Consider the following 18,414-nt stretch of genomic DNA (forward strand, 5'->3'; position numbering starts at 1 on the left):
CCTTGGAAAACCATTGCTTCAGACCAAAGCAAATCATTCCAACAGTTCCCATTTCATTCTCTCCACACATATTGGCACATAAAAACCTCTTGGGGAAAATATGTGTCATACAAGTGCCATGGCTGGAAGTCAAAGCATGAGGCAGCAGATTATTATAGGGTCAAATTAAAATGCTTACCAATCCCCCCCCCCAAAAAAAACAAGTTTGGAAGAAAATTTAGGTGCATTTCTCTATCTTTGCTAGAAAAGGCAATAAGGGTTATATCCTTCTATATCAAAGTAAAATTACAAGACTCAGCAGTGATACTTACAAGAACTTGGCCCTATAATTCGCCATGGGCCAGCCAATATTCAGGCACCTGGAGGCACTGGTATCACCTTCCTCAACAATGCATTTGGAAATCCATATTTCATTGACAGGGATGACATATTTGTAGTAAATATTTTTGCTGTACCTAAAAAGATCATCAAGCAAGATGTTTTTTTCTTAAATGTACTGAGAGCACATCCTCTCCTGAGCAAACCCCAATCCTCCATGTTCCATAACCAAGAAAAGCTCACATCCATCTATTCCCTCTCAGTGCACAGCACAGGCAAGAGTCAGGTGGACCTGGACAAAATCATGTGCTCAGTGAAGGCTGGCCCACAAGGGGCCCACACACACAAGATTAACGGCAGCCAGTGGCAACAGGTGGACTGGTCTGTTTCTGAATGCTGACTATGGACTTGAGGCCATACTCTGTATTTTAAAGGTGTTACATCTTAAGAGAATCACTCACTCTCTGGTCATGCACATCTGATTGACTTCAACAGAGTGGCTGAGGGGTTGAACAAAGATTAAATCATGGATGAATTATTTATAAAATTTTCTTCTTCACAGAGATAGACTATACATACATAATCTTGGAATAACCTTAGTTTCAGATATTACAAATACCTTTGAATCTTAATTCTTATACAAATTTTGCATCTTGAAAGCTGGGATGGTGAATGTCTGGTCCCTGGGCTGTACAAAGCCTGTGAAGTCACTGAGGCTGGCACTGCCAAGGCAACTAACTGCAAGCTGGATTCAAAATTCAATAAATCCGTGACAGGCTAAATTTTTAAGTTGATGATTTTCTCCAGCCCGTGAAAGATGCTATAAATATTCAAAATGATCCTGGCGGGGTGGGGGGACCCTCTCCACTCCTTCTCTAAAGACAGCTTCTTTCAAATTTCCTTTTTTTTTTTTTTTTAAAGGCAGAGTTAGACAGTGAGAGAGAGAAAAAGGTCTTCCTTCCGTTGGTTCATCCCCAAAATGGCTGCTATGGCCGGTGCTCTGCCAATCCGAAGCCAGGAGCAGGTGCTTCTTCCTGGTCTCCCATGCGGGTGCAGGGCCCAAGCACCCGGGCCGTCCTCCACTGCCTTCCCGGGCCACAGCAGAGAGCTGGACTGGAAGAGGAGCAACCAGGACAGAATTGGGTGCCCCAACCGGGACTAGAACCCGGGGTGCCAGCGCCGCCGGCGGAGGATTAGCCAGATGAGCCATGACACCAGCTCAAATTTCCTTCTTAAGATTTGGTTCAGATCATCTGCCCCACAGATTCTGGCTTAAAAAAATACTGTGTCCTACAGACTGCAGCCAAAATAAAAGCACAAAACAAAATGTACCTTAGTCCGAGTGCTCAACGTCTTATCCATAAGGGAAGAAAACACCTCCCATTTTTTTCTGCAGAGAGCACAAAGTGACAATATCACAGCTTCAGCAGTGATATTGCTCAATACTGGTTTGGTCCACCCCACTTTCGCCCTCTGGCATGCTGCCTTGTTCATTTACAAATCTAACTCTCAGGTGAGTGGTAGACGTGAAGAGCTCTAAGCCTTAAGGAGGATGTTCAAGGATTTGGCCACAGGGCTCCCTATGATTTAAAGTGATTGAAATGAAATTGTCATAAAATCTGCCATGGGATCCAAAAGAATACAAAGTGTTGAGGCAGCTGGGTGAGAGCCGGTACTATAATAAAGAGATCTAGTTTTAAACATGGGCTCACAGGACCAGCGCTGTGGCACAGTGGGTAAAGCCCTGGCCTGCTGAAGCACCGGAATCCCATATGGACGCCAGTTCTACTTCCGGCTGCTACTCTTCCAATCCAGCTCTCTGCTATGGCCTGAGATAGCAGTAGAAGATGGCCCAAGTCCTTGGGCCCCTGCACCCATGTGGGAGACCTGGAAGAAGCTCCTGGCTCCTGGCTTCAGATCGGCACAACTCTGGCTGTTGCGGCCATCTACGGAGTGAACCAATGGAGGGAAGACCTCTCTCTCTGTCTCTACATCTCTCTCTAACTGACTTTCAAATAAATAAAATAAATCTTAAAAAAAAAAAAAAATCATGGACCCACGACTACTGTGGTGACCTTGAGGCAGCCACTGGGGCTCTCTTAGCATCAGAGCCTGTTGGAAAACAAGAATACAGACCCATCTCAGATAGTGAAAGCAAGGATTAGGCAAGAGGAGGTACAAGATATCCTGAACACACAGATTGCGCTTAACACACCCCTGATCCAACATACCTCATATGATTGTCACTAAGATGAGACTGCATTTTATAAAACTGGGCCTGAGTCTTGCTTCTCTGCTCTAGGACAGGGCAGAACTGGAAGCCAAGGGGAGGGCAGCACTGGCAACTTTTATTTTTCTTTACTCACTTCCTGGTGAGATTTTGTTTGTGGAACTAGTCTTTGTCTTATATAATATTTCATAAATTATGAAAACACAGGTGGAGCAGATAAGCAGATGTCCAGATCAGTCTATTCCTGCCTACTCCTTCCCTGCACACGTGTATTAAGCAGTTGCCTTATTCCAGGCTGTGTACTGGTTGCATTTGTGTTCAAGGCTGACAGTGGGAGTGACCACTTGTGTCTATCTCCAACCGGCACACCAAATCTGCCTCCTGTACCTTTTGCTTTCACTGTCCCTCCCAAGTTGGGGCCCTTGGTATCAGTGATCTGGGTTATCATCTCCAGGACATAGTCTCCCTCCTATATTGCTGCCAGCTCTCCAATCCATTATCTCCCAGCAGCCACAATGATATACTACAATATTTACCTGATATGGCCATTTCCATAAGGAAACCCCTTCAAAGGAATTTCTCAACCCCTTACTGGGATCTGTCAAGATCCTCTGTGACCAGAACCCTGAGCACTTATTCAGTCTCACCTCTGACCTGGTCAATTACAATGAGCTCCAGAAACATCAGCCTTGCTGAAGCCCTGCTCCCAAAGGGTCAAGCTGCATACACGATGGCCTGCAGTCCCCTCAGCCAGGCAAATCGGGACACCCAGTCTATAGAACAGGTGGCTGCTTCTCACACCAGAGGAATGGTTTCAATGTTGCATCTCACAGAGGCACCCTAGTGGGACTCTTCTCTGACACTCTCCACATGGCACTGTTTATTTCCTACTATCAGATGCACATTACTACAATCTTCAATTGTCTCTTTCTTAGTTTGATCATCTCTAGGCAAGACTCAAGAAAGAAGAATCCTGGGACCAGCACTGTGGCGTAGCAGGTAGAGCCACTGCCTGCAGTGCCAGCATGCCATGTGGGTGCCAGTTCAAGTCCCGGCTGCTCAACATCCAATACAGCTCTCTGCTATGGCCTGGGAAAGCATTAGAAGATGGCCCAAGTCCTTGGGCGCCTGTACCCATGTGGAAGATCTGGAAGAAGCTCCTGGATCCTGCATCCTGGATCCTGGATCCTGGCTTCAAACTGGTGCAGCTTCGGCATTTGCTGCCATCTGGAGAGTGAACCAGCGGATGGAAGACTGTCTCTGTCTCTCTCTGTGTCTCTTTCTCCCCCGCCCTTCTCTTTCTCTCACTGCCTCTACCTCTCTCTAACTCTTCCTTTAAAATAAATAAATAAATGTTCAAAGAGAGAGAGAGAGAGAGGAACCCTGTCTCTCCCATTCTTGATTCCACTGTCTACAGGGGCACAATACAGAATAAAACTTCCATGACTACTTGTTTAATAAGTGAAAAATGAAATCACTGGCAAAAACAAAGTAAAAACATGCTACTTGCTGAGAAAGAGTGCATGAAAATGAATTTCGTTAGAGACAATATATTTCACGATGATCAGGACAGCATGCAGCATATGCACCTACCGAATGTTCGAGATTTTCAGTACGTCCTTGTACAAAAAAGCCTGATGCTTTGTTTTCTTATTACCCGTTCTTAACTTTATTGGACCGTGCACCAGTAGTCTTCGTTCACGTCCCTTTGAAGCACTTGCATCCTCTGAAGTCCCAGCCTCTTGAAAATCATCGTCCCTGCTCAACAGCAAACACCAAAGAGTAGCTAGTCAATGGTCACAGACTAGTTTGATGCCAGTCATTAGGAGTGACACATGATAAAACTGTCATCTCAATTCCTCAGACAAGGCTCTCCAACTACAGATGCCAATGGGGTTTCAGGTTTTACAGGTCTCAAAGAGCAGGTGGCACTGAGAGAGTTGGACAGGGAACACATCCAAGGGAGAACCTAGGGCAAGTATCGTCTTACAGGAGTGCCAAAGAAGACAGCCGCTCAGACCAAGAGGTGTCAGGTAAGTGGAGAACTGAGAGGATAACAAGAAGGGAGCCATCGCTCCCATCAAACGCTATGGAAGGTAAGGCAGGTGGTTACTGAGGACTCATCATTGGACTTACTAACACGGAGGTCTTGGTAACCATGGACAACTGCTGGTGGAATGATGGCAGGGATGTTTTCCACAAAGTCTGTGGTACACAGAGGGTTCTAAAACAACCCATCCAAAAGCCGCACACCCTAATGATTGCAGCCTATGACTGTGCTATCTGCAAAAAGAGACTGTGAAGACAGAATGAATGTGATGAACCTTCAAATAGGGAGAGTACATTCCCTAGTTTAGGAGGCCTAAACTAACCCCCAAGAGGTCCCCAAATCAGAGATTATCATCTACACTGACTCAGGACATGGCACAGAAGGGGAAGCCAGAAAGAGTTGAAGGGCAAGGGAGAATGAATCTGTCATATGGGCAGGAGCTACACAGAAACATGAGACTAGATGTAGTCAGCCCCCAGGTGACAGCTGGAGGAGGAAGGTACCTCAACTACAAGTAAGGGGATTCAAACAATGTTCTGAATTAGCTCAGAAGCAGATCCTAGCCCAGAGCAATCTCCCAACATGTGGACCAAGCTTAGAGGACCCTATGAAGTGGACCCAGAGAATCCCAAATAAACCTGTGCCCTACAGGTCCGTAACAAGGAATTCCTGTGGTTTTCAATCTCTCCGTTTCTGGTCATTGTTGTACCTCTATTATTTTAACAAAAAGAATGTTGCTTCCTGAGACTAGGTGCCATTGCCATAAGCATCTAAAAATTGGAATGCGGATTTGCAATCAGCAATAACACGTCTGAGGAGCATGAGAAAGAAAAAGCTGAAATTCTGTGGAATACACAGTTAGCAGAAATGTGCATACGAAAGATTCTGCTGGTGTGCACTTGGCAGTATTGAGGATCAAAAGTCTGTGAGAGCATTTCAGGCATGGAAAGCCAAGACACTGTGGCAAAAACATAGTCTACACGAACGATCTCTGTAGACCCCAGTGGAAAAAAGTGGCAATCAAAGAAGAGTGCACTTATCTCTAAAGGGAAGAGAGAACTTCCACTTTGCTTATGGCCTTGTCCATAGGGGAAAAAACCGCTATAATCCAAAAGTTTTCCTTTTGAAATCTGTATTTATGAAATAAACGTTTTCTATTAAAAAAGGCTTCCATAGCCTAGACAGCTCATTTCAAGAGCCTCGGGTGGTCACTGACGTCATCCATGAGAGTGTTCATTGTTAAATTAACAGCAGAATTGGAATCCCCTGGTACGAGTACTCAAACAATATATTTCACTTTGTGTTTTTATGGGGGTGCAAACTGTTGAAATCTTTACTTAATGTATACTAAACTGATCCTCTGTAAAAAAAAAAAAAAAAAAAAATTATCAACTCCCAACTTGACTCTCACTGGGATTAAACATGACAATAGGTCTGATCTGATTTCATCATCATTTAAAAAATATCATCTATTATTTTTCACTTTATGTTTCTGTGTGAGAGCAAACTGTTGAAATCCTTACTTAATGTATACTAAGCTGATCTTCTGTATATTAAGATAATCGAAAATGAATCTTGATGTGAATGGAAGGGGAGAGGGAGTGGGAAAGGGGAGGGTAGTGGGTGGGAGGGACGGTATGTGGGGGAAGCCATTGTAATCCATAAATCGTACTTTGGAAATTTATATTCATTAAATAAAAGTTAAAAAAAAAATTAACAGCAGAAGTCACTGTGCACTGACTCCCCATGCAGGACCTCTGTCCTCAATGAGTTGTATTGAGAGTTAACTGTAAAACCAGTTTTCAAACAGTTTGTGTATGTGCATATGTGTGCGTGTGTGTATGTGTGAAAATTGTTGACATCTTTCCTTAATATAGAGTTGGTCTTCTATGTACAAAGTTAATTGAAAATGAATCTTAATGGAGAATAGAACTGGGAAGGGGAGAGTGAGGGGGATGAGGCATGGGAGTGTGGGTGGGAGGACTGATATAGTGAGAAGAATAACTATACTCCTAAAGTTGCACTTACGAAAATTTGTATCCCTTAATAGATAGATTTTAAGAATAAAAAAAGAAAGTACTGAAGATTATTGAAAATTTCAGAGTCTGACTGTTTCTAACTGGCTGTGTATGAAAGGGAGCATGTATCATAAAAGAGAACATGTAATCTGGAACAATAGTATCAATCTGCCTGGTTTTAGTGCAAGTTAAAGTAAAATATCGAAAGCAATCTTCAACTGTGAAGTTCTCCATACATATCTGCTGCTAATTCATTCTAAGTAAAAGCAACAGGCATGTCTTCTGCCTTTTCAAAGGAAAATTAAATCACATACCCCTGATATTCTAAAGCAGTTTACATCTCTAAAGAGTATTTCCATTCAACTACCACACTGCCCTCTGGAAAGAACACTAAGATGGACACCACAGCTGTCACTCACCAAGCTCTTAAAACATGGTTTCAGAAGAGGGAACACAAGGCAATTTTCAGCCTATCACATGTAAAACAAAATGACACAGCGATTGGTAAAGAAGTCATTGTAACGTGGTCCCCTGTTAGCATGACAATTTACATAATAGGGATACATTGATTCCCACTTAGTAAAATGCTTCCTATCTTATCTAAATTAGTGTTCAAATTGGGAGGCGAGGGGAGAGAAGTGCTAGACAACATGAAATAATGCTGGACACATCCACAAACATTTCTTAACATCACCCAGGCTTAGATATAACTGGTTGAGTTGGGACCATGTACCAATGGGGCTCTGTGGCCATAATAGGTAAAACCAGTTAGACTGAGCAGAACACAAAACTCTTTCATAAACAGGACAGCCTCTTTCGAGATCTTTTCAGAGAAAACTCTTTGCCATGAAGCCAAGGAAGTGTCTCCCCTGACAGTACAAAGCCTGCTCTTTTGAGCTCAGTAGCACTAAACCAAAGAACAAAAGTAGCTTCTCATGAAACCAGCACCAAAGTCAGGAATTACTTCCTCTGTTTTAAGGAAAACAGGACAGAACTCCTCCTGGGGTGACCAGTCTGCTTAAATGATCACAAGTAGTACAGGAAAAGGCTACCTTGCGCTGGGGACTGGCGGATGACTTCCAGAAGCTCTGACAACATTACTTTCCATGTGTTACAACTCTAGACTCTGTCGACACTATTCAACAGAGACCATGAACAAGTCCCTGAAGACTGTGGGTTCCGCAGTAGTCAAGATCACCCATCATTGTGATGTCAAGGTTCTAAGGCTCATGCCATAACTGACAAACTCTCAAACTGATATAGTGGTTTTCTAGATTTTGGCACCATCATTCAATTCTTCAAAATTAAACTGAGATGATGGTTCATTTGCATGCAGTTGTAAGAAACACAGAGAGATTTCAGCAACCTTCCCTCCAGTTTGCCCAAGCGGCAATATATTTCAAAGCTATAGTGCAATATTATTTCTTTGCATATTTTAGTATAATTATATAATATTTTATACAAAAATAATATGTACAACATTAAAATGAATACATGATTCACCCATTTTCTGTTCTTGTAGCAAAACCCCTTAGGCTAGGTAATGTGTCAAAGAAAGAAGTTTACTTGTCTGACGGTTTTGGAGGTTGAAAAGTCCAAGAGCATGGGGCCCCACTGACTCAGCCTCTTTTCCTGGCTTATAGACAACCATCTTCACACTGTGTCCTTGCATGGCACACAAAGAGAAGGAGGTAAGGGCTTCAACAGGAGAACTGGGTGGGTGGGGGAAGAACTCTGACCATAGCAGTCTATTTTCACTTCTGTCATTGAACACTGACCTTTCGGCCCTACATACCAAATGGAGAGATAGTATCAATGTGATGCTGTGTCAATTATAAGGTTATTTTAACATATCACAAACACAAAATTCTTTTATTCAATTTCCCCCCTTAAGTGTTTAAATGGGTGATCTCTCACATCACACATAAGGGTGTTAATTGTGAAATTAACAACAGGAGTCACTGTGCATTAACTTCCCATGCAGGACCTCTGTCCTCAAATTGTTGGATTATGAGAGTTAATAGTAAAACTTGTTTGCAAAGATTTACTTCATTTTAATGTATTAAGTGGAGGATGTTATCTATGTCTCATAAGCTATAGTAATGTCTAAGTGCTCACAAAGGATGCACTATGCTTGGGTTCTTCAAAGTTGATTTTCTCAAATATATATACATACATACATACATATATAAATTAAACCTCTAAAAAAGTAAATGGTGATGAACTATCTACACAGGAAAGAAGGTTTTGTAGCAACACTGGCAGGAGGGCTGCAACCAAACTAAGTAGTTTTTGAACCCCCCCTCCTTCAGCATTCGCCATGTAGAGGGTGCTGGTAAAAGGAGTTATTCTAGAAGAGTCTCAGTGTCTCCACCTGCACAAGAGATGATAGTGCACCTCAAAGGATTGCTGCAACTATAAAATGGGATAACAGTATAGAAAATTTAGCAAGCTAACTCACAGAATAATTCTTGCTTAATACCAAGGCTGCTTAGAAAAGACAGGGAGACATTATTTTCCAAAATAGTGAACACTATCATGGATGTTTGTCCATGGCCAAAGAGAAAGGAGGGAGAATATGTCACGCAATCAAATCCACTGAGCAACGACAAAACGTCAAGCTTCTTGCAAGGTAGTTTATATATAGCCTCCCCTTGCCTCAACATCAGCTTCTGGGGTAAAAATTAGTAATTCCATTTGACAGGTGGAGAAACTGAAGCTCAGTGAAGTTGTGTGACTGGGGGCCAGATACCTAACAGTTGGTAAAGTGAGAACTCTCTAAGTCCTAAATCACACAGTGTTTCCATAGCTAAGCAGTGCCCCCCACCCCCAAGACAAGGGGAAAATATCCTTGGTATTATATACATATGCATGTATATATATTTTGCAGAATCATCTTCCTGGCATGTACCCGGGGCCTCAGTATCTTCTGCAGCTGGATTTGGTGAGCCCTCACACCCATTCATCCTTCACCCTCACAGGGCTGCTTCTGGACCCCTCGGCCTCTGTGGGCAGCTTGTTGATAACTCACAGGCAGCCAGTCTGTATTAGTGCCCAGATATGCTTTTAGTTGCCTGTTACCTTAGGCAGCCAGCCACACCTTGGCATCAGACAGGCTGGGAGTAGCAGTCAATACCAAGAAAAGGTTATAATCAATGACTCTCCAGATGTCTACTTGTGCTGGCAGTTATGAGCCCTTGGGAGAACCCTTACACTCCCCATATGTTCTGGTCTCCCTCCTGAATCCCTGTAATTATCCTTTCTCATGTTGGTCCTCTGAACACCCTCATCTTTGCCTCCACCAAGGGAAACATCCTCAGTAGCTGATATCAAGCACCTGCTCCAGTGTTCCTTGCTGCCCTCTGCTGGCAAGAATAGGAAGTCATATTTTACCTCTCAGGACCATGGCACAGGGCAGGTACTTCATTGAGATGAGTCAATTCTGGAACACCAAATTGGAAGTGCTGTCACAAAACTAAGTCCATAAAATGAATACTATTTGAGAACATTTTTGAACAAATCAAAACCATTGTAAAATATCTAAGTGCACCCTGAAATGCTGCTTCTAGCTGCATCTGTCCTCTATCTTTTCATTCAAGGCAGAGTTCCAACATCACAGTGGAAAATCAGGCTCCCAATATTAATCATCATTCCCATAGTTTATAGAAATGAGCAAAAGAAATCACAAAATGGAGGATAAAGCGATAAAGCATATCCTACTCAGCCTTCCTAAAGAAACGATTAATGGTGATGATAATATACACATTAAATCAGATCTCCTAGTTCCCATGTCTGTTTCTCAAGTTGATTGAAACAGAGTAGAGGGGGATAGGATAATACGGTAAACACAAATTAAACACACAATTTGGCTACAAAAATGCATAAAGGAATGAGAGAAGAAAATCATGATGGAAGAAATGTAGTGATGCTATGACTATAATACCCTGGGCTCATAAACTACTCAAGGCAACGTCTCACGAAAAAGATTTTCTCACAATACTGCCTATTGAAACAGTGCTGAGGGAGCAGGGTGTTAGTTACTCCATTCCTTATGTCTTCATAGAGTAGACTGGCAATTGGATACACAAATATTGTAACTGCCTGGTCTTCACTTCTCCAACTTGGAATGAGATGTACATAGCATTCTATTCTTCTTGCAGCTAAGCTTGTGTGCTGATGCAGGGGACCCTCTCCTGTCACCTCACCTCTGGGAGGCAAGGGCAGATGGTAAAATAGTAGGGTCTTTGGAATTGGGACTGGAGATAGATTATGGATGTTTGAGTTTTGGCAAACTACTTCATATTTCCGCATCTCAGTTCTTATATCTGTAAAAAGAAGATAATGACTTTCAAAGTGTTGTGATGAAGTGTGAGATAAAGCATGGAATAAGATAATTCAATCCCTGATGCCTGCCTGACCCACAAACAGCACTCCAGAAACCCTGGAAGTATTCTCTCAGTGTCTAGATAGGGTTTCTCTGCCGCTCTGCTGGATGGTTCCCGCTCTGGGGCTCGCTGGGTATCAGAAGAGCTGCTTTATCACAAAGAAATACACACCTACCTCTTGGCTTCCAGCAAGTATATCCATATGCAGACAGTTTTCAAGGGTGTTTGAGATAGTATTCTTGCATGGACTTAGATTAGGGGTTGTCCAGTTTATACTTGCAGGGTTTTGGGTACACAGATAATATTCTAAGACAACACAGATTCAGAACGGGTGTTTGGCTCAGCAGTTAAGATGCCAGCATCTTCTACCACAGTGCCAGTATCAAGTCCCAGATCAACTGCCCATTCCACCTTACTACATATACTCCTTCTAGGAGGCAGGACTGCTGGCTCAAGTGCCTGGATCCCTGCCACCAATGTGGGACACCTGAGCTGAGTTCTTTAAACCTGGCATCAGCCTGATCTACCCCCTCACTACTCCAGGAACTTGAGCAAAGAACCAGCAAATGGAAGAACTCTACTTGTTACCCTCTCTGTCTTTCAAACACAGAACATGAATGACAACTGAAAAAAAAGATTTTGATCTGGTTAAGTCCCTTTGTGGAGACAAGTTGCATAGCAAAGGGCACAAATAAACATAGATGAAAATGTATTTCATACAAATAACTGAAAATACACCATGTTTCTCTTATTTAAAAATAGATCTAATGATAGAGGACAAAAATAGGTAACATGGTAACAAAAGTTGACTTGGGTTATCAGAAGGTCAACTCATTTTCCTACCTAGATGGTTTATTATGATCTTATTGCTGGGTCACAAGGTTTTGGCCAGACTGGAACACAATTGTCAACACTCATAGACACAAGGTAGCTTTTCTATGTACACTTTAAAAACAGGCACCAGCAAATACTGCTGGCTTTCAATGATGCAGAATGGAAGGATCCCTACTGTTCCAATTTTACAAAATATAAATAAAAAATCTGAAAGAGAGAGGAGAGTATCCATTCTACAGTTATTCCAACATAAATGCTTATTATGGTGATAGTGAACAAAATTACTTGAAATACAATTTCAGATATTTCACAGATTATTTACAAGTAATCAAAACAGAATTCCTCAAATTCCTCAAGGACTCTCTGGATCTGATGCTCATTTGAATACTTTTCTGAGTAGATAGAAAATTGAGTTTCACACCAGTCACAGATCTTACCTGATGGATTCTTTAAGCAAAGAAAGATTAAGATAAAGGCTTCTGTCTTCTGTTTCCTTCCATTCTTTAGTCAATCATCTAATAGTGGAACACCTGAGGAAAGTGTAAATAGAAATCACACAATCAGACATGGGTAAATTTTGAAAGCATGTGAAGGGAATCTCCTGTGTCCTGGACACTCAATTGCTCAAAGGATGCAAAAGGTGAAAAGAAAATGGTTCAGAAACACTTTATTGGATGTGCTGTTGGGAAGCCACAGGATGAACTTCCTTGGCTGGGGAATGAAGGGAGGGACCATGGAAATGTCAAACTACAGCACAACTGGGATACCCATCGAGCCCACAGTTCAGCTTCCTCAGTAATGCATGACATTAAATGAAATTACTCAAATAAAGAACCTAGAAACAACAAAGCAGTGTGTTACTCAGTGTGTTAATATTCCTGAATTGAGAAATCCCCCATGTGAACTTCCTACTCGAAAAGCTGAATATCACAGTCTTAGCTTGAAGAAATTCATCTTAATTTAAACCTGACAGCATTAGTCACACCTGGTTGGGAATTTAGGCGTTACAGCGTAGCATTCTACCACCATTCTGTTCTTTCACATACAAGACATGGGGAAAATATTAAACACTACAATTGAAATGAAATTGCAAATGGAAGCAGAAGGGAAAAATGTCTCTGTGGGAATATGTACCCTATGATGCTAATGGTCTCTGAGCCTATATTTTAAAACAGGGTCGTGATAATGATCAGAAGAAGCTTCACTGCATTCTAATTATAAAGGCAGCTTCCGTTCAGCACGTATGTTTATATAGTGAGAAAATGATTAACAAGACAGGTGTGGAACCCTTGTTCTACTATGAGCCTTTTTATACACTCTAAGCAAAATACTACATTTTTAAAAACCTTCCTGCCCAAGTTTTCAGATCAAAATTCTCCCAGATAATACCTCAAAGAAATGGCAAGCTGTGGTTTAGAAAAATATGGAATTGACATAAATTTGGAGAAATCTCCAACGTGAGATGGTATGGATGAAAACAAATCATGATATTTTTCAAGAGAGCTTAAACTTGAAAGAAATCAACAACTCTCTGAGCTAGGGGAGTCTTCAATAGTGGTGCCCAAGAGTAAATTGTGATCTGTTACAAGGCTGGCAAATGACAACTACTGGGTCAAAAACAGGTCAAATACTTAACGTTACCCATGGTCATTCACTCACACAATATTGTCTCTGACAGTTTCAGGCTACAAGGTAAAGTTTCGGGCTACCCAAGTAAAGTGAAAGATAACAACATGTAAAGATTCTTTTTCTTGTCAGTCCTCCCCCCAAAATAGTTAACGATTTACACTGTACTAGATATTATAATGTCATCCAGAGTTGGTCTAGAGTATGCAGGAATATATGACCAGATGAAATGGAAGTAATATACCATTATACGTAAGGAATGTGAGTATCTTTGGAATTTATTATCCACAGGTGAGTGCAACCGATCCTCAAGGACCAGAGAGACAACTGTACTCTCTGGCTTGGCCATGAGACATGGCAAATATGGAAACGTTGGCGAAAGGTAGTGTGAATGATTCTGAGTTAATCTTAAGAGTCCAGGGTAGCCACTAGCCCTCCAATGGCAGAATGAGAACTGTGAAAGAGACCCACTCTAGCTATCTACAAATTTGCATGAGAAACAAAACACTCATTGAGTCAGCCTGGTGTCACAGTGGGTTAAGCCACCATTTGTGATGCCCAAGTCAAAATGGTGGTACAAGTCCCAGCTGCTCTGCTTCCAATCCAGCTCCCTGCAAACGTACCTGTGAGACTGATGGATCATGCCCCAAGCTCTTGGGCTCATTGCTACCCATGTGGGAGACCCGGGGGTAGATCCATGATCCTTTTTTTCAGCCTGGCCCAGACCTAGCTGTTGCAGGCATTTGGAGGAGGGAACAGATTTTTGATATCTCTATCTATCTACCTATCTACCTACCTCTCTTTCTCTATCCCCTCCGTGTGTGCATATATGTGTATATGTATGCATATGTGCATCACTCGGACTTTCAAAAAGTAAACAGACAGAACAAAAAATACTTACTGTTGATATTCTCTGTTTGAATGTAGCAAAATCCAAATTTCATGGGTGAGTATACTCTGCTTAAGCTTTCCCATAGAGGCTGGCTTCTCAGATTGACAACACTAGGAAAAGCATCTCACTCAAAGTTCAGGTGTGGTTTAAGTCTCAACTTCTGATGTTGATGGGCTCAACTGCAACAGGTGTTCATTCCTCTACCTATGATAAGAAAAACTGAGTGATAGCTAATCCAGACCAGTGGCCCACCACACTCTTAGAATGCTGCATTTTCTGTGTAGAGCAATGTGTGGATGTCAGCCGTGACTCCTCAGCTTTTGGTTTAAATGTCTTCTACATAAGGGAAGCCTCCCAGCACAGGAGGTTGAGACAAGTTTGCTTGATGTTGCAGTGGATTAGTCCACCACCACTTGTGATGCCACACTCCATATTGGAATGCTGATTTGAGATCCAGCTGCCCTTCTATCTAGCCCCTTACTAGAGAACCTAGAAAAGCAATGGACTATGGTCCAAGGACTTGGGCCCCTAGCTACTTACGTGGGAAGCCCTGCCGTAGTTCTAGGATCTTGATCTGACTTGGTCCAGTGCTGTCTATTGTAGATATTTGGGTAGTGAACCACTGGTTTTGAGGTATACATATCTCTCTCTCTCTCTCTCTCTCTCTCTCTCTCCATCCCTCTCTCTCCCTCTGTCCTTAGTCATTCTAAATTTCAACTAAATAAATAAAATAGGACATTGAAAACCCCACAAGAGTGTACAGCAACACATAGATGATATAAAGCTCTAAGAATTTGTGCTAAAGATGCTAGCTGACAGGGAATGAACAAAATGCATGTCAACCTTTAAAAATGTCATTTCACAGAACGCCTAGTGAAACACCTCATGATGTGAAAAGGCATACAGAGCTTTCATTGCCACTTTTCCTGAAATGATCAAGCTCACTAACGTCAATAGCTCCCTTACTTCATAACGATTTTCAGGGTCCACACATTTGCAATGAGAACCCAGAAGCTGCCCTTGCTCTCAGGTTTTCAGCCTTTCCTGTCATTCCTTTTGCTACCTTTCTGAACCCAGTTTGGGCTGTTTTAAAGGTGAATGGCTCAGCTAAAGCAAAACCGGTGCTACAGAAGGAGCTGGAAACAACAGACTGGTTGGCATCTCCGACTACTGAGACCAACATTTCATTCTAGGGCATTACTTTCTGGACTTCACTTCTAGATGCACTACTATAATTAATCATATATGTAGTAATAATAAGATCATTGCTTTGCCAAATATAGACAGGAAAGACTGACATTTAAAGTGTCATGGAGTGTTTTGGGGAAGATCTCATTATTGCCATTGTTTACCAAATTGACATATAATGTTTCAGGCAGTCTCTGCTTTCTAGAAGAATTTTTTAACATATTTCATAAAAAGACTACCAGAATTTTTATCTCCATGTTTTACTAAAACACCATGCCTGCTTTCCTTCTGAATCCACGTTTCAAGTGTTAGAGGTACTGAACAGCCCTAGAGTTCAACTGAATGTTTCAGTCTTAACAGAGCTCACTGAGGCTATTTGGAAACCTAGATGTCTGACTGCTCCTAATCAACGCTACTTCCATTTGTGTATGAGTAATTCCCTTATCAGCAAACTCCATTTGTTGGGTGATCTGTTCTAGCCCCCTGAAATCCCACTAGGTAATTCCAACAACTCTCAGGTTATGGTGTTTCATAAAAGCATTCCTGTAACCATCATTACATATTGATATCTATTTGTTTAGCACTATGAGATGAAGGAATGCAAGAGATTCCCCTCTATTCTTAAAAAGCACACAATTGGATTAGAACCGTAATCTTGGTTAATACCATAATTATTTGGCTATAATTACGGTTAAACCACAATCTTGCATAATTACAAACAGAAAAAGATGCATAATTAAATGAACCAGTTTGCTTACTGCATGATCCTCAGTCACGTATTTTCCTCTTTTCAGATCTCAAGTTCCAGAGAGGCCAGGACCTTGCTGAATTCGTCCTGGCACTTGGCACACAGTATTCTGCACACTCACAGATGCTCAATAAGTCATTTTTGATGAATGGATGTGCATTTGCTTAATAAAGGTGAAGATTAAATGAGTTACATACATGAAGACCTTAGGACAACATCTATTATTAAGACATTAATATAGTAAAATATTGGCCGGCGCTATGGCTCAAAAGGCTAATCCTCCGCCTGCGGTGCCGGCACACCAGGTTCTAGTCCCAGTCTGGGCGCTGGATTCTGTCCCGGTTGCTCCTCTTCCAGGCCAGCTCTCTGCTGTGGCCCAGGAAGGCAGTGGAGGATGGCCCGGGTGCTTGGGCCCTGCACCCGCATGGGAGACCAGGAGAAGCACCTGGCTCCTGGCTTCGGATCAGCGCAGTGCAGCGGCCGCAGCAGCCACTGGAGGGTGAACCAACAGTAAGGGAAAACCCTTCTCTCTCTCTCTCTCTCTCCCTCTCACTGTCCACTCTGCCTGTTAAAAAAAAATTGAAAAAATAAAATATAAAAAAAATTATAGTAAAATATTATCAAATGGATAAGATTTAGAATAGAGATTAGAATAGACATTCTAAAATTTATTTTAAAGTGACCTTGGAAAAAATAGGTGATAACAGAAAGAATACACCTTATGACACTATTGATGAAGGCAATGTATTAAGCATGGTGTTTAAATACATAAAGACTAAAGGTGTATAATAGCACTGCAATCCAACATTTGTTAAGCAAAACACAAATAACATTTTTTATTTCAAAATAATGCATACTTTAAAACTGTTGTTAGGAGAGGAAGGGGGATGTAAATTAACACTTATCTAATCAACTGAAAGTATCTTCGGAGTTATTCAAAGACTCCCGAAGTAACTAAGAGGAATGCTCTGATTTCATAGCAAAGTATGTCTAGAATGATGCTCAACAGTATAATGTTCATAGAAGCATGAGCATTCTCCACCCAGGGTGACTGAGACCTTCAGAAGTTTACACAATATATTGGGAATTTCATACATTTAAATGAAGTATGAGTATCATAACGATACATGTCAATCTAGGAAAGCATCTGCAATCATCCTTTATAGGTAAAAATGTGTCTGAACAATTGATTAAATGGGCCATCTAGTATACCACGTGTATATGAATAGTTAAGTTCAAAATCCAATGCTATAGACTAAAAGCAATTATGTTAAAAGTATCCTACCTAGATAAATAAATGACAGACTCACTAGCCTTTCTAGCCATGATGACTCTCCAGGTGAACTCACCTCAAGCAAAGGAGCTCCTCCATCTCTCTACAGAAATGAACAGGAAATGCAAGAAGCAGCACCTGCTGCAGAGACCCAATTCCCACTTCACGGATGTCAAGTGCCCAGGATGCTGTAAGATAACCATGGACTTTAGCCATGTGCAAATTGTAGTTTTGTGTGTTGGCTGCTGCACTGTCCTCTGCCAGTCTAAAGGAGACAAAGCAATGTTTACAGAAGAAAATTCATATCTCATAAAACATACCTGAGAAACAAATGGTACTTCATATGAATCTAATTCCAAATAATTAGGACTCATGTGGTAATAAAAGGAAATTTAGGAGGAAATTACCAAAGTAGGATACTCTTATTCCTGCCAAACCGTTCATCATCATAGTCTGATCACACTCAATATCAAAGTGCCATCTTTCAAGGACCCCAACCACTTTTTTTTTGGACAGGCAGAGTTAAACAGTCAAAGAGACACAGAGAAAGGTCTTCCTTTACTGTTGGTTCACCCCCCAAATGGCTGCTACGGCTGGTGCGCCGCGTCGATCCGAAGCCAGGATCAGGTGCTTCCTCCTGGTCTCCCACGTGGGTGCAGGGCCCAAGCACTTGGGCCATCCTCCACTGCCTTCCCGGGCCACAGCAGAGAGTTGGACTGGACTGGCGCCCCAACCAGGACTAGAACCCGGGTGCTGGTGCTGCAGGCAGAGGATTAGATAGTGAGCCATGGCACCAGCCTGACCCCAACCACTTTTAATATATGAGGTGACTCCCACCAGTTCCTGAGCCGA

At 41.9% G+C, this 18,414-nt stretch overlaps 3 protein-coding genes across 19 annotated transcripts in view; 1 reads left to right on the top strand and 2 right to left on the bottom strand.

Moving 5' to 3' along the window:
• The window catches only part of LOC138843593 (rho GTPase-activating protein 20-like), a 139,463-nt gene extending 124,906 nt beyond the window's left edge, over positions 1-14,557 (bottom strand). For all 7 annotated transcript variants that reach the window (XM_070048234.1, XM_070048236.1, XM_070048237.1 and 4 more), the window contains exons 1-6: positions 14,363-14,557; positions 12,273-12,365; positions 10,822-10,941; positions 10,010-10,058; positions 4,142-4,306; positions 312-455 (exon numbers count right to left, since the gene is read on the bottom strand). In XM_070048234.1, the coding sequence (XP_069904335.1) occupies positions 312-455; positions 4,142-4,306; positions 10,010-10,058; positions 10,822-10,927 (464 nt within the window). In that variant the 5' untranslated portion in view covers positions 10,928-10,941; positions 12,273-12,365; positions 14,363-14,557. The remainder of the gene's footprint in view (positions 1-311; positions 456-4,141; positions 4,307-10,009; positions 10,059-10,821; positions 10,942-12,272; positions 12,366-14,362) is intronic.
• Positions 1-18,414, top strand: part of LOC138843592 (rho GTPase-activating protein 20-like) — a 1,064,354-nt gene that overhangs the window by 620,052 nt on the left and 425,888 nt on the right. The gene's annotated exons all lie outside the window — the stretch shown is intronic.
• Positions 16,336-18,414, bottom strand: part of LOC127486659 (uncharacterized) — a 38,838-nt gene continuing 36,759 nt past the window's right edge. The window contains exons 4-5 of the mRNA XM_070047303.1: positions 17,639-17,827; positions 16,336-16,452 (exon numbers count right to left, since the gene is read on the bottom strand). Coding sequence (XP_069903404.1) covers positions 16,425-16,452; positions 17,639-17,827 — 217 coding nt within the window. The 3' untranslated portion in view covers positions 16,336-16,424. The remainder of the gene's footprint in view (positions 16,453-17,638; positions 17,828-18,414) is intronic.

This window comes from Oryctolagus cuniculus, chromosome 8, assembly GCF_964237555.1.
Source record: "Oryctolagus cuniculus chromosome 8, mOryCun1.1, whole genome shotgun sequence".
NCBI classification, from domain to species: domain Eukaryota; kingdom Metazoa; phylum Chordata; class Mammalia; order Lagomorpha; family Leporidae; genus Oryctolagus; species Oryctolagus cuniculus.